Source organism: Miscanthus floridulus, chromosome 16 (assembly GCF_019320115.1).
Source record: "Miscanthus floridulus cultivar M001 chromosome 16, ASM1932011v1, whole genome shotgun sequence".
Lineage (NCBI taxonomy): Eukaryota > Viridiplantae > Streptophyta > Magnoliopsida > Poales > Poaceae > Miscanthus > Miscanthus floridulus.
The window spans coordinates 12,405,498-12,421,499 of NC_089595.1; the positions used below are offsets into that span (position 1 = coordinate 12,405,498).

At 47.0% G+C, this 16,002-nt stretch overlaps 1 protein-coding gene across 2 annotated transcripts; it reads left to right on the plus strand.

Moving 5' to 3' along the window:
* The first annotated feature begins 8,843 nt into the window (after positions 1 to 8,843).
* On the plus strand, positions 8,844 to 11,790 carry LOC136512836 (E3 ubiquitin-protein ligase XB3-like). Of its 2 annotated transcripts, XM_066506847.1 has the most exons (8): positions 8,844 to 9,226; positions 9,334 to 9,393; positions 9,579 to 9,650; positions 9,767 to 9,888; positions 9,981 to 10,121; positions 10,223 to 10,330; positions 10,683 to 10,956; positions 11,138 to 11,790. In XM_066506847.1, the coding sequence occupies exons 1-8, from the start codon at positions 9,044 to 9,046 to the stop codon at positions 11,561 to 11,563; spliced, it is 1,386 nt and encodes a 461-aa protein (XP_066362944.1). In that variant the 5' UTR covers positions 8,844 to 9,043; the 3' UTR covers positions 11,564 to 11,790. The 2 variants fall into 2 exon arrangements, with proteins under 2 accessions (XP_066362944.1, XP_066362945.1); XM_066506848.1 differs by lacking the exon at positions 10,223 to 10,330.
* Positions 11,791 to 16,002: the final 4,212 nt, after the last annotated feature.

Consider the following 16,002-nt stretch of genomic DNA (forward strand, 5'->3'; position numbering starts at 1 on the left):
GTTTAAGAACTTCTCCTATATTTCAGGTGCCTGATTTTTTGTGGTTGTTCTGGTAAGAGGTAATATTGTCATTGTTTGACTATAGAAAAAATTGTGAATTGTCTCTTTGTGAGTTGTGCTTTCAATGGTACTAATTGGTTGTATTAGAGTGTTGTCCCAGGCACCTGAAAACATTGGTTTTGTTTTTTCTTTAGGACTTGGGCTGCAGCGCCAGCAGCCCAAGGCCGAAATCCGCTACTGAGTTGAGCGTGCTTGCTTTGCTTGCTCACTCTGAATGATGTACAGAATTTGCTTAAATTCCTACAGGATATATAGAAAATTCAAGAAACACTTGCAAAGAAACAATTATCCCAATGCACAATGTCCATGGCTTGTGTCTCTAGAGTTTTTTTATGAAAAATAAAATCTTTTCCCTCTAGAGCCGGTTCATTCCAGTGCCTTTCGTGAGGCCACATTGCTATTTTTTGTTCTGATAACCTGAAGGATCTATCAAAGGATGGCTGCCTAATAATCCTAGAAGACTATAGACCGCTACACAGCCAATGGGTTTCTGGCCGTTTATCTAAGAGTTGCAAATGCAAATATAATGAGGCCTCAAATATAATAGCACGTCGCTCATTTGATTGGGAGATTTATGCTGTCCCTTTCACTGAATAGCCCACAAGGACAGAGGTGATGCAATGAGAGTAAATCTCAGGGTCAATGCCACTGCGAGGTACGGGTGCGTTGAGCCGAAGAAAAATGCACAGAAACACAATACATTTCAAAGCCTTTTTTCTGAAGCTAATTCGAACTGTCATACATACACAGATGTATCCATTTGAATCACCTAGCGAAGGGGGGTGAAGGAGAGACGGGCAAGACGACATGTACCTTGCGTTGGGGTCCTAGGCGGCCAAGTCGACGGAAGCGGGGGGCCGGTGGTGCTGTCCTTGTTGCTTCTCGCCGGCGCGGGAGGTCGCGGTAAGGGGAGCTAGCCGCGCTGCTCCTGAGACCCCCATCTCGCCAAAATGGGAACAAGGGAGCCGGGTTCAGCGTCGACGGAACAAGGATGAGGTAGATACGGTGCGGGTCGTCGTCAGGCTCGCCGGCCGCAAGACAATCTGGCATGGGAGTCGCCGCCGCCGCCATTGCCGTCTGACTCAGAATCCTAGCAATCCTAGCAAGCAAGCCAAAAGAAAAGAAAAAAAAAAGAACGAGAAGGAGAAGTGGGCTGTGGCCTGTGGGCATACAGCCGGCGGCACGATGGCGTGAATTGGGTGGAACTGGACCATACAAATTTCATGGGCTGGGGCTAGGCCTGCTAATGGGTCGGGTAATAATTCGGGTTTTTGGGTTGGTTTGTATTATGGAACTGTTTGGACTGGTGGTAATGGGTTTAGAGGTCAAATGGGCTGGGTTTGCTAGCCAATCGGGTTGGGATTGGAATGGGTTATTCCATGGCTTCCGCGTGTGATGCATCGAGCTCTGGCTCGCGGGTGGCCGCCACTCGTCCTGCCCGCCGTGCCGCTCTTACCGCTGCCGCGCAGCCTGATGAGGCCGCGACGTGAAAGGCTCGCTTTGGCGAGCAGGCTATTGCGGTTCTTGCAGGTGTCGGTGTTTCGCCTGCAAGGCTAGGCATGCAGTCTTCCTGCATGATTCTCTAGCATGCAGTTTTGTGCTTTCTCTCAGCTACTGACTGCAGGAAAAGACTTGAGCTTGTTTGTTGAGCGCTTAAATATCCCGTGAAAATTGTTCCTTTTAAATTATTCTGTATTATTCCAAGTATGCTACGGAGTCGCATGCTATGATATGTACTATTCTAAGTATGCTGCAAAACCCATGGCAGCCTACGGCAATCCAAGATACAGTGGGTTGGGTTGGGTTGGGTCTACGTTAATTTAGAATGGGGTGGAGTGGAGAGTTGAAAAATAACTAACTAGATTTGGAATGGGTTGCTATCTCACCCATTAGCAAAGGCTAGCCGGGGCCGAATTTCCCCTGGTGCCCTGCCGTTCAAAGGAAACGGTCTCTTTCTCACGCCCACACTCTAGTATCAATGATGTCTCATCCCATAACCAAGGGGATTGGGAGGGATTGAGGAGGATTAGATCCCCTGCAAGTCAAAATACTGCTCAACCCTCTCCAACCCCCTTTGATTCGAAGAACAAACGAACAAAGCCTAACTTGGTTCAGAACGTGCTTCAACTAAAGGACGTACTACGTACGGATAGTAATTCCTCAGCAGTTGTATATTTTGTGAAACGGCAGCGCCAACAACATACCATACTAGTAGTTCTATTCTATGTACTGAAATGGAGTTATCAAGTACACAAAAATACATGAAAACAAGCCAAATTCAGTTAAATTAAGCCCAACTGTTGGGAAGCTCGATCTGTATATATTTGCAACCTAACTGCACTGAGTATGTACATTTTTTAGCTTTTATTTTAGGCAAGGTGTAATAATCACGTACGTAACTGTTAGTGCAGGCAGAAGTGGTTATAGTATTACACACATAATCATACCAACCAGCAGTGGACGGATTCGATCATTATATATGCTTCGCGTTAATCCAAAGAATAATATACCCATATCATAATAATAATAACAAAGCCGGCCGGTGAACGACCACACCAGGGGCGCGTGCATTCTCGTACGTGGCAAACGTGTCAGCCTCGCATGCTAATGAGTAATGAAATGAACAACATGGAGTTTGTTACAACAAATAAATCGGCACTCAATTAATTAAGAAATATAATTGAAGTTTGGTGTGCTGTCAACGCTGTCGAGCGAGCGAGTGCTAATTAATTAAACACGCACACACGGCCATACATGCTGTATTTTAATTTAATTTAATTTTTTTTCATCAGCGTTGCGTTGCATTGCATTGCAAATGTTCTATCTGCACTGCACGCTCGTCGGCTTGTATGTACTGAAGATCTTTTTGCAGATGATGTGACGAAGAAATTCCGCACCAAACTCCATCCAACAGTTTGGTCGTATCTGCAAACGTAACGTATTCCTCGGACACTCGGCAAACAAGCCATTTACCGAGTGCTGCGAAAAAACACTCGATAAAATAATTGCACTCGACAAACGATGTAAAAAAACATTCGGCAAAGTTCGACACTCGACAAACTAAAAAAACACTTGACAAAACTAAGCACTCGGCAAATAAATATGTTTACCGAGTGTCATGATCTGACACTATCTTTGCCGAGTGTCCTCGATCTAACACTCGGCAAACTGGACACGTTATAAAAAGCTTCCGGCCGCCCCAGCGAAGGACGAGGTGAGAAGACATCATCGACTCACTCCAGTCCTCGCCGTTTGCCTTGCACGCACGGGGTGCGCTGCTCGCTAGCCGTTGCGTTGCCGCTGCTCGACGGTCGCTTCGGCCAAGGTATAGTTCTGTGCCGCCTACCGTCGCCGCCATGTCCTTGACTCCTTGTACTACTGCCGTTGTTTCAGCGTTTTTCTGCCTACGAGTTGTTCGACCAAATGCTCGAGGAGAAACCAAAAGTCTAGCAGTCTCACTAATTTTTCCCCCTGCTTGACATTGCCTGAGTAGCATTCTCGTTCTTTTTTTTTTGGGTCAAAAGTCTAGCAGCCTCACTAATTTTTTTCCTCTTGTTTGACATTTTTACCTTCATCTTCTGTAGTTCTTTTTCCTCCTGTTTGACATCTGCTGCTGCTGTTGGCGGCGGCAGGCGTGGTGGTGGCAGCAGCGTGCTGGTGGCAGCGGCGCGCTGGTGGCGGCGTGGTGGCACAGTGGGCGGTGTGGTGGCGGCGGCGAGCCGCGGGCGAGCGGCGGCGTAGCCGAGCAGCGTGCACAATAGAAAACACTTGGCAAAGAAACATTTGCCGGCACTGTGTACGTTGAGTGCCGTTTGCCGAGTGGGCTTTGCCGAGTGTTTTTGGCCTTCGTCGTGTGCCGTGGACACACAGTAAAGCTGGGCATTCCGGTAGTGAGAGATAGTTGGAATCATGCTAAAAGTTAATTTTGCCCTTGGAATTGTTCTGCTCTAAACATGTGTTGTTTTGTCGCCATTAGCAAGAGCGCTTTGATCGTCTTTGTTGCGTTGGTTGCTACTTTTAACCCGCCCTGATTGGATCTTAGCACTAATAGTTAGTTGATAATAATTACCTCTTTTGGGTCTAAATTGTGACTTGTGAGTGTTTAATTTGCAGCCATGCATGCACGTGTGCAAGATTAAAATTCGACCTTGCATTGTTTGTGAGATTAATTAGAAAAATGACAAAACTTGAATACGTACTTGATGCACAAAGATTAACTGGGACGCATGGCCACGTTAACCCATCCACGTGACTGTGGCCCTACTGGCAATTAAACCCATCCATAGGTCACCCGATCCGACCTGATTAACCATCTAAGTTAAACTGCATGATTAGACCGCGAGATGGACGTGTCACGACTCACGAGTGCAAACGCGACGGTACTAAGTACGTACACGGTCCACACACACACACCGGCTTGCTCCCCTAGCTTGCTAGCTAGGCCCATTAGTCCACTTTGTGTTTTTCACTTTTCTTTTCTTTTTTTTAAAAAAAATTGGTTTTCACATTAGTTGCGACTTGGATAGATGGAAGCAGTGGCCGAAGGTTTCTTTAGCTTCTTTTTTTCTTTTTTTGAGGTCACTTTCTTTAGCTTCTAACCATGCATTGTGCTTGTGCACGAGCCATGGATGTGAAGATAACGTGCACTAACCCCAACTGTCAGTCACCTCCGGCGTGACCTTGCACAGTTGCGCTTGCACTGCGAGCAGCTAGGGTTTGACTTGACAACAAGGCCCATAAATAATTAAAGCTAGCGGCATAATACTACTGGTGCATTATACTCCCTCCATAATTCAAGTTGTTTTGGACAAGGCTTGGGTCAAATATTGGTTATGTAAATCATGAATAACTTTTAAGTTGTTGAGTTTGGAAATATGAAAGATTTGCCTTGAAAAGTAATTTCATAAAAATATACATATATCATTTTCTAATAAATATTTTTATAAAAACAAGAAGTCAAAGTTATGTTTTAGAGACCGTGTCGCTGTCCAAAACAACTTGAATTACCAACATGGAGGGAGTATTATACATACACTAGTAGTAGTATAGTGCCATAACAATCAGACATCCGCTTCAGACGAACAAATATACATGCGCTCCCACACCGACGTTGTCTCATTAGTTACTGACAGTATATATGGAAAAAAATGGGTATACCAGTGTAGCACTATCGTTTTTTTTATGCAAACCGGGAGCCTTCGTCCTTTAATAATGTAGCACTAGTTGTTAGGGCCTGTTTAATCGGATCACAGCCAGATTTTTTTTTTAACAAGTATCACAGCTAGATTATTATAACATAGATTATGCACAGGATTATTATAGCCATTGTGTTTGGTTTACAATAGTTGAAGTGTCCGGATTTCTGGACCTTAGTTCATTGTTTCTTGCTAAGATTAAATTTTAGCTGAATAGGTGACTAAAATCAAATCATACGCTGTTTAATTTGCATACATGGGCATGGGCTAGCCACTTAGCTCCTCTTTGCACTATAGGCTCTGTTCGCTTGTTATAATCCGTACTTTTCAGTTTGTTTTTTCAGTCGGAACAGTGTTTCAGCTTTTTTTTTCAGCGAATCAAACGGGGCCATAGTTGTTAGTGAAGTATGATTTTTTCCCAAAAGTGCGACCAATGCAAGAGAGTAGTGACGTATGACTAAAAATTAATCTATTTATCGGTTATCTTGTTTAGATAGCCTAGCACTGAACTTTAGGTGACAACTCTCCTATATTTTTTTTAAAAAAAATACAATTCTCATTTTTTTATTAAGTCAGATAATTTAAAGTATGATCAAACCTATAAAAAATACTAGTAATATAAGTATTTTGTTTGATCAATACAGAATATACTTCTATAAGAGACATAAATATTGATACTGTTTTCTTCATGTTTATTTAATTTTTTTGGTGTAAAAAATCGACTTGATTCAAATTTAGCATATCTTTTTTTGGACGCCTGATTTTTGTACTCGAATGGCGCCGTACGTACCACTGATGGTGCACTTTTAATAATCACTTGATATCTGTCGTGTTTGGATCTGTTGCCACGTTACGCGCACTTCACTTGGATTGGATCCAGCGACGATGTTGCGCTTCCCGATTCCAACATGAAACTGGGACTTTGCACTGAATCGCATTGGACATGGTGGGTGTTGGCAAAAAAACAAGGCACACCAGAACGAAGAGAGCATCACATCCACGGTATGGCCTTGATGCCTAGCCAGCTGCGAGAGTGAGACCAGCTTTTCAGCTAAGCTAAAGCTAGGTTCATGCAAACTTTACAAATCTCCTGATTCATACTACAGCATATCACGGGCTCCAGGATTCACGGAAATATAAAACTCCGTAATAAAGAAAATAAGCTCTCGAGATATGTTAAGTGAAACTTTTTTAATTTTAACTAAATTTATATAAAAAATGTACAAAATTTGTGACATCAAATATGCACTCTATGAAAATATATTTATGGTATATCCGTTGATACTAATCGCTACCAAAATGGTGGAATTCTCCTAGTGTTTTTAAGTAGTAATAAAACACTATCACTAGTCCTATCACATAAGAATCTCACTAGGAGGCATTTGATAAGAAAAATTTATACTAAATTTTGAATGCCAAAACACTAAGAAAACCCCACCTTACTAGGACAAATCTAATATTCTGGTTGTGAATTTGGTGACATAAAAATTGCCGTTCTTTTTTCTACAAAATCCGGTTCAGTTTAAAATAGTTTTGAGTTAAAACTACTATAAAAGTGGTTGCTTTATTTGAGAACAAAAGGAGACTTGTGCCATTGGCAGCAGGTAGATCTAATTGCAATTAGTGCCACGCCACCGACTCGAATCCGTCTAACTTAAGTTAAGAGACACCCATCTGAGTTGAAAGGATGGCTTACATTATTGTCGATCAGTCAATCACGTTAAGATAGCATGTGCACGTTTGTGGAAAATGGTTGTGTGCTTATGCTTTTCCACATAATAGTGTTGATTCAGTCGTCTTCCGTGTTCACGGTTCATGTGCCCAAGACTCATACCTCTCAACCTTGTACCAACCAAGTGGAAGTCAATTTCTCTTTGTTGGTTGTCAAAGTGCGCGCGCAATTAGCTCACATATGTAGGTATACAAAGGAGTACTATTACTCTAGGCATGATGAGAAAAAAATTATCCCAATTAACCAGTCACAAAAAAATTATTTTTTTAAATGTTTATTTTCCCAATAAAGCCCTCTCCTTAGCTACATTGGCCGCAAGATATATAATACCAAAACCATCATCATTAGGTTCAACAATGATGCACTTGATGCTGTTGTACCCACCCACCATTACATTAGGAGCCAAGAAAAAAAGGTTGAGAAAAAAGGGTAAAGGCCATACCCATATTCCCAAAAAGAAAAGGACTTGTCCAATAGCGCCGACACGATTTCAAGCATGGGGTCCTTCATTATATTTGGACACGTACGTACGCTCAAAAGCTTTCGAATCTCACTTCTCTTTTAAAGATTTTTCTTAAAAATACATCAGGCCACTTCGAAGAAAGGAGGCCGTTCAAAGTTAGGGCCCGTTTGTTTCGGCTCTCACGGCTCCGGCTTCCACTGAACCAGTACTGTTTATGGAGCCGTTTTTCTCTCTTTCTACACTGTAGCAGCATTGTTCATCGAAGTTGTTTTCTCTCTCCTACTTTTCGTCTCACTGTTCATGAAGCACTGTTCACATAGCCGGCGGAGCTTATTTTTCTGGCTCTACTGCTCCTGCTACCGTTGTAAACAGTACACAAAGACGGAGCATGCAGTAGCGCTGCCCATGAGGCCCTTAGTTTTTTCGACATCACCTTAAAATCCATTCATTTCATGTGCCTTTTGGAATCACAAAGCGGTTAAGAGCAAGTATAATAACATGTTGTAAGCAGCCTAAATACTGAAGTGGAGAAGAGAGGAGAAGCGGGCTGTAAGATTACAGCCGGCTTAGACACAAGAACCGAGAAACTCTGTGAGAGAGACAAGTAGACCCATGTATTAATGCTGAAGAGTTAACTACTATATGAGTAGGCTGAGAGATGGACTGTAAGAATCCTTGCAGCTGGCAGTCGGCTCTGTTATTATCGTTGCTCTAAATTTGTTGCTATAGATATGTGGTTACGGTGGACCATCATGATCACGAGCATGGTGGTGAGATAAAGCAGGTTTGAAAAGAACATTGTTAGCATCTACTAATGAATCTAATAATCCCACACCGAAAGACTAGAATAAGAGAATAATGAATAATCCTCGAGAGGAAAAAGGGATAAGAATAACAGCGGCAGCAAAATCCAGTGAACAAAAACAGCTTCTCCCTCCGTCCAAAAGAAAACTCAATTCTAAATTTAAACAAAGTCAATCTTTCTTTAGTTTTAAATTTAAACAAAGTCAATCTTTCTCAAGTTTAAGTAAATTTCATTTAAAATGGTATCAATCTTTATGTCCTCATATAGGTTTACTAACAAAGTATATCTCATAAATAATGTAATGATATTTTTTTGATATTATAAATATTATACAATACTTTTTAATAAATTTGATCAAACATAAAATTGTTTGATTCATTGGAAAACCAGAATTATTACGTTATTTTTGACAGAATATTATTACGAAGCATCCATTTAGCGGTTACACTTACCGCGGACGATTCAGCATCATCAACAGAATATTAAGAAAACCAGAGATATTTCGGGCTCAAATTCCTTTTTTTTTTGTTTAGAGAGAGAAGAAAAGAGAACGACAGAGAGTGTCGATAAAAAGGCGTAAAGCCGTCACCACTCTTTCCCCATTCCACGCTGCTGCCTCGGCTCGGCGCTGCGCTCGGCCCCGGCACCTACCTCCCCACTTCGCCGCCGGCGGGTGGAGTCGGGCCGGAGCAGCCGCTCTCCTCTGTTGCCATACCCCCAAAAAAGAAAAAAAGAAAAGAAAAAAGAGTACCAAGCAAGCGAGCCGCCGGCAGCTCGGGCAGCTAGCCATGGGGCACGGCGTGAGCTGCGCCCGCACCGGCGACGAGCACGACTACTTCCGCGCGGCGCAGGTCGGGGACCTCGACGCCCTGGGCGCGCTCCTCGCCGCCGACCCCTCCCTCGCCCGCCGCGCCACGCTCTACGACCGCCTCTCTGCGCTCCACATCGCCGCCGCGAATGGCCACCTCGAGGTCCTCCTCCTCTGCTCCCCGTCCATCCATGGCCTGGCCTCTGAGCCGGCTGCCAGCCAACCATCTCGCTCGTGCTGACGCTGCTGCTCTCCATCTCCTTCCTGCAGGTGCTGTCCATGATCTTGGATCACGGGGTGCCGCCGGACGCGGTGAATCGGCACAAGCAGGTGCGGGATCCCGTCCCATCGAAGCCTTTTTTTTTTCCTTCCTCCCCTTTGCAGCTCGCAAGGATCTCTCCCGGGCTACCTGCTTCAAAATCTCCCTTCCTTTTTTTACCGCTTCCAATCAAATCAAAGGACAAAAATCTCATCTTTTCCCCCCCTGCTTGCTTTGCTTGTTTTTCACTGCCCAGACTCCGCTGATGCTCGCGGCGATGCACGGCAAGATCGACTGCGTGCTCAAGCTCCTGCAGGCCGGCGCCAATGTGAGCAGAACCTCCCAACTCCTCCTCGCTGCCCTGCTCCTGCAAGGGAATCTCTTCTTCCTAGTGCGAGTGACTAGCTAACTAACCGCCGGCGCTGTCCGATCTGTGTGTGTCAGATCCTGATGTTCGACTCGCTGCACGGGCGGTCCTGCCTGCACCACGCGTCCTACTTCGGCCACGTCGACTGCCTGCAGGCCATCCTCACGGCTTCGCGGACCACGCCGGTGGCCGACTCATGGTGAGACCTTCGCCTCCCCTCCCCCTCATCGTGTCCGCGTCCGATTCGGCTCCGCTGCCGGCGACTCACTTGCTGCTGTGGAAGCTTGGCAGGGGTTTCGCCCGGTTCGTCAACGTCAGGGACGACCACGGCGCCACGCCGCTGCACCTCGCCGCCAGGCAGGGCCGCCCCGGCTGCGTGCAGGTGCTGCTGGAGAACGGCGCCATTGTCTCCGCCCTCACCGGCTCCTACGGGTACGCTAATCTTGTCTTATCTGCGTGGTGCGGTCGGTCTCCTCTTGCTCAGTCAGTCAAGATGCTGCTGCTCACCCATGTACTCGCCGTCGGTGCTGCAGGTTCCCCGGTAGCACATCGCTGCATCTGGCCGCTCGCAGCGGGAACCTGGATTGCATCCGGAAGCTGCTCGCCTGGGGCGCAGATCGTCTCCAGAGGGACTCCGCAGGGTGAGCACCACACCTCTGTCTCGATCTCTGTCTTTGTGCAGATCGTCTTATTTCAGTGTAGAGTAGAGATTAGATGTGGGTCTGACGAACAAAAACAAATATGGGTCCCACATTGAACACAACCGATCTGGTCTACTGTCAAGTGGAGTCAGTCATAAACCACCTGCTGGATTCTCATTTGCAAGTGGAGTCATCAACCACTTGCCCAATTCACGACACATTTGGAAAAATTCAACGAGAGGCCAGTTGCTGACCGCGTAGTTCTCGAATTGCGCTTTTGCTGAACGAATGGAAATGGCTTGCTCATATCCTTTCCACTAGATCTTACAGCGAATGGTTTCGGTCCCTGCAGGAGGATTCCTTATGCTGTTGCGCTGAAGCGCAACCACGAAGCGTGCGCGGCGCTGCTGAACCCTTCGTCAGCGGAGCCCATGGTGTGGCCTTCCCCGCTCAAGTTCATCAGTGAGCTGGACCCGGAGGCGAAGGCTCTCCTGGAAGCGGCACTGATGGAAGCCAACAGGGAGAGGGAGAAGAAGATTCTGAAGGGCACAAAGTACTCTCCACCATCACCTTCCCCTTGCGAGCATGAGAATGATGCCGATGCCATTGACGATGCGTCCTCGGAGGTATGCATGTTCAGTGCTTTCTGTTGGTGACAATTGTGAGAGTAGAAATAGAATCCCATGAACCATGATCATCATCTGGTAGTTCATTGCTTTGTGGTTGCTGGCAAATGAAATGAGGGGGACTGATGTGCATGCATCACCGTTCATCTGTGCTCACTCACTCACTTCACTCCACTCACAGGCGAGCGACGCAGAGCTGTGCTGCATCTGCTTCGACCAGGCGTGCACGATCGAGGTGCAGGACTGTGGGCACCAGATGTGCGCGCCGTGCACGCTGGCGCTGTGCTGCCACAGCAAGCCCAACCCGACAACGCTTACACTGCCATCGCCGGCCTGCCCCTTCTGCCGCGGCAGCATCTCGCGGCTGCTCGTGGCCAGGGCAAGCACCACGTCCATTGATGACGCGGACAAGGCTGCTGCGTCGGCAGCCTCCTCCCCGCAGCTTGTCCGGCGGCGGTCCCGGCGATCTCACAACCTCAGTGACGGCGGGAGCAGCAGCTTCAAGGGTCTGTCGTCTGCCGTGGCCGGGTCCTTCTCCAAGATCGGGCGCGGGTCGAGCCGGATGGCCGACAACGACGGCATGGACAAGCCCGAGCACGACCTGTGATCGGCATTGGATCCTGTGCATGTGGAGCAGAGCGCGGGCTGATCGGCCAGCTGGCTGGCTTGTGGTAGTGAAGCTGAAGCAGCCATTGCCACTGGCTTTCCAAGATGAGGACATCCAAGCAAGCGTGATCGTGGGTTTATGTAGATATATACTAGGAGCTACTACTACTATTAAAATAAGTAGTGTAATGCATTCTCTTCTTCTCCCCATGTCCATGTCTGTCTGTCTGTCTGTCCTGTTTTTGGGCATGTCATTGCCAGGATTCACCTGGCCATTGCCGTATTCCATTGTCACCGGCTATAGATTCCATTCCTTCCTGTTCATGCAGCTGTGCTATGGTTGAACTTGAGCCACAGACATGTAGCACCATCGGTGTATGTAAACAGTCGCAGGCACAGCACAGTCGGGAACTGTGGCCGCCGGCGAGGTCGACTTGACTGGTGATCTGATTGTGAAGGAGGCATTGCATGTTGGTGACAAGCTTGCTGGCTCTAAAGCTGGCCTGCCATGGCATGTGAGCTCTGCCGGAGTGCAGGCCTGTCTCCGATCCGGGCCTCCCATGCCCCGTGTGATGTTGTAACGATGCGCTGCACTGCAATGGATGGATCAGGCTCGCCCGGTTTTGGCCTGGCCGTCTTGTTGGCTGCCACTGTCATGGTGTTAATGGCTGTTCCTGATCCTGAGTCCTGTGCCCTGTGCTCCATGGGGGGCTCGGGAGGGCGAGCAGGGTGGTCCTCCGATCCCCGTCGCCGTCCTGGGTGGTGAATCTGCCAAGGATACGCCTGCTCTGCTCTGGGGCTCTGCTCTGCTGCCGGGAGGCCGGGAGGGACGGCAATGTACCGGGGCGCTCGCTCTAGCTGCTGCGGCCTGCGGGCTCACCGTCACCGATCCACAGGCAGGCAGCAGGCTCCGTGACCGGCCGTGCCATGGTCGTCCGGCGGTGGCAGCTGTGGTGCCAATGGTCCGTGACTGATGCACGCAGGAGCGGTGGTCGTCACTCTGTCAGAGCAGCCGCAGTTATTATGCGCCGTACATACGCTGCTGTAGCTCTACTGTACGGTGGATGGATGCCGACGCGTTGCAGCACGCCAGTCAAACAATGTTGGATTGGGGGTGTTGTAAAACAAAAATGTAAGATTTGGGGTTGGGACAGTCTTTTTTTTCAAGGATTATCCTAGATAGGAATATTCCTAGTAAATTTGAGGACTTGACTAGATATGAGCTCGTCCCTTTCTTAGAGCACGCTTGGAACACGGGATTTTTTCCCTCCATCTATGTTTTTCCGTAAAATTGAACTGATTCATATGAAATTCTTGATTTCATACATGCCCTTAGGATGTGAACTCGAGCTTCGTTTCCTCGCCTCCCTCTCACGAGCATCTCCAATCCAGACATGTTTGGCGGCGCCACCGATGTCGACGACGTGGGAGGTGGATGGCGCAAGGTGGTAGGAAGAGGAGCGGAGCCATGGCTACCTATTGCACACGAATAAGACGCCCTTGGCATCCCCGGGAGAGCCCCGCCCTCAGCTTCTAGGCCCGCCGGTGGCCAATCTTGCCTAGCACGTTCTTCTTCTCTACGGTGTACGCGACTGATATCTATAGTCCATAAACGATGGCTAATAGAGTTTATCCTGTTTCCTGTTGTCCTTTCTACCAAATACAAGACAGGAACGTTCGTGTCCCTTCAGCAAAACAGACAAACGGGGACATGAGACCATTCCGTACGTCCCAGAAAACTAGGATTCACTCGTTCTCATTTCTCTTTGTCCCTAAACCAAACATAACCTTAAATTTAATTAAATATATGACAAAGGTATCAATATTTATAATTATCATACTGGACTAACTAATATTGTTGAGACGGAGGAAGTGAGTTAGAAGACTGGCTTGACTGCGTGCTAAGCCGACCATGGCGTGTGGAATTCTTGTGCAGTTCATACGCAGCCGAGCTTTGCGAGACTAATAAAAGACGACTGCAAGAGACAAGGGGGAAAAAAAAGGCCGTACGTGCAGACTACCCGTCTGGTTTGGCTAGGGCCACGCCTACACGGCGTTTTTGTCAAAGTGAACTATCCGGCTGTGTCATGGACGCGTTTCCAGTCCCAGATGGCGTCATTGACCAACAAGTGCTGCTGCCCAGCACAGCAAGGCCCCAGTGTGACGGAGGCTGGGGCCTGGGGCAGATATTTTGCCAGCTTTTTTCTCTGCAGATAGAGGACGCGTCATCCTATGGTGGTTTATGCGTAGTAGGAGTAAACTCTAACCTAATCTATCTATCAGCCTAAACAAAATATCTAGGCATCGCACACTTCATCGTGCTGACGAAACTGCTAACCCAAAAGAACAGAGTATCACAGGCAGTATCTCATCTCAGGAGTATGCAAAATCCTATCCGGTTTCTCTCGATCAATGGTGTGATATCACGCTATTCTGCCTTCAAATTAAAGTTGATGGAACCGGTGCTTTGGGTTACAAACAAAGACCGGAGAAGTAAGTTTCGGTGACCAATCTTAATCCCCATTTGCACTTTGAAAAATCCACACTTTGCTCAGTCTACATAGAGTAGTTCAGTCTGTAAGAGCCTAGATTTTCCAAAATCCCAGGAGTTGGAGGCTTCTAGCTGGGTTTTTTTTCCCCCAAGAGAGGCATTGACTCAGATGGTGAAAACGAAATTGGTTTCACTTTTGTTGGAAGAAAACAAGAAGAAAGTTATGGGTACGATTGAAACGGAGAGAAACAGTCTTGGCATAAATTTTTTCCAACAAAAAAGAAAAACAAACGGTCTTGGGCATGCGCATATGCGTACCTAGAGGCTAGAGCTACAGGTTCTGCAGAGCTGAGGAAGAACGTCACGTCCAAGTTGAGCATGCCAGCAGCATCAGCGTACTGGAGGGGGAAAATGAAATGCCACTATGCTCTGGGTGCGCCTTGATTCACAGCAGCGCCCACCTGAATGGATTCATTCATCCTTCAGCCCGATCAGGGTGGGCGTCACAGTAAGGCATCAGCTGAACCTGCCAGTAACATCATCAGTGCACAACGGTACAACATGCTTCTAATAGCTCTACAATTATACCATGTATACACATCAAGTATATAATTTTTGGGGTAACAAGTCAAAGAAAGAATAATAACAAGTTTATTTTATTTGCTAATTTTACAACAACAAAAAAAATCATAGCAAAAGAGGAGGACAAGGCTTCATATCTTGAAAGGCTTTGCTAAGACCAAGTTGTGGCACGCCGGGTTGCAGGGATGTTCAGAATCCATCTCCTTCACCTGTCTTATGTCCAAGAACCCGTCTCCAACTGTTTCTGCAATGATCTGATCTGTTCAAGGAAAACAATTAATAAGATTAGAATGGCAGGCATGGTATATCACCAATTGAGATTAAAAGTTTGTAACAAGGTTGTCATCTCCATGTTCATGTATGATCTTTGCAGCACCTTATTGTTGACTCTGGGTGAAGTCGGAGAGTACCAACACCCCCCCCCCCCCCCCCCCCTTCTGCTTAACCTCACTTGTCACATCCTGTAGTTGTTTCCTGAAACCTGTGAAATTTTGCATTGGACATGGCAAAACATAACTCCGTCTATGTTGTCTCAACATAGCAAGTCCCAAGCCCTGATAAAGGAGGAGGGTTGTGATAGGCGTGGCGAGCCAACGTTAAATCTAGCCATTCTAATGGAGATGAAACTCGAAAGAAAACCGTTGGGACGTAACCCTCTTAGCGACGCGCCATATCAGAACCCGGGTATGGTGTTAAATGAGCAAGGGCCGGGTCGTCACCCCCGTGACGCGCCGTGTCGCGATCTGGGCACGGTGTCAAGTGAGCAATGATCGGGTCGCCGCATCCTTAGTGGCGCGCTACATCGGCGCCCGGGTGTAGTGAAAAATGAGCAAGGGTTTTCGCATCTGAGTCGACGGGTGCGAAGGGTAAGAAAGCTAGTCGAACCAACTAGGATCCGTTTAGGTAGTTGGAATGTAGGGTCGCTTACAGGTAAGTTAAGAGAATTAGTTGATACCGCGACTAGGAGACGTGTAAATATATTATGCGTTCAAGAGACTAAATGGAAGGGTCAGAAGACGAAGGAGGTGGACAATACAAGTTTCAAGCTTTGGTACACAAGGACAGTCACGAATAGAAATTGAGTAGGAGTTTTAATTGATAAGAGCCTCAAGAATAGTGTGGTGGGAGTGAGAAGGCAAGGAGATAGGATTATCTTAGTCAAGCTTGTCATTGGTGATATGGCCGTAATTAGTGCGTATACCCCCCAAGTAGGCCTCGACGAGAGTGCTAAGAGACAGTTCTGGGAAAACTTAGATGGCCTGAATAGAGTTGTACCTAGGAGTGAGAAGCTTTTTATAGGAGGAGATTTTAATGGGCATGTAGGTACTACAAGCGCAGGTTTTGAGGCAGTTCATGGAGGTTTTGGG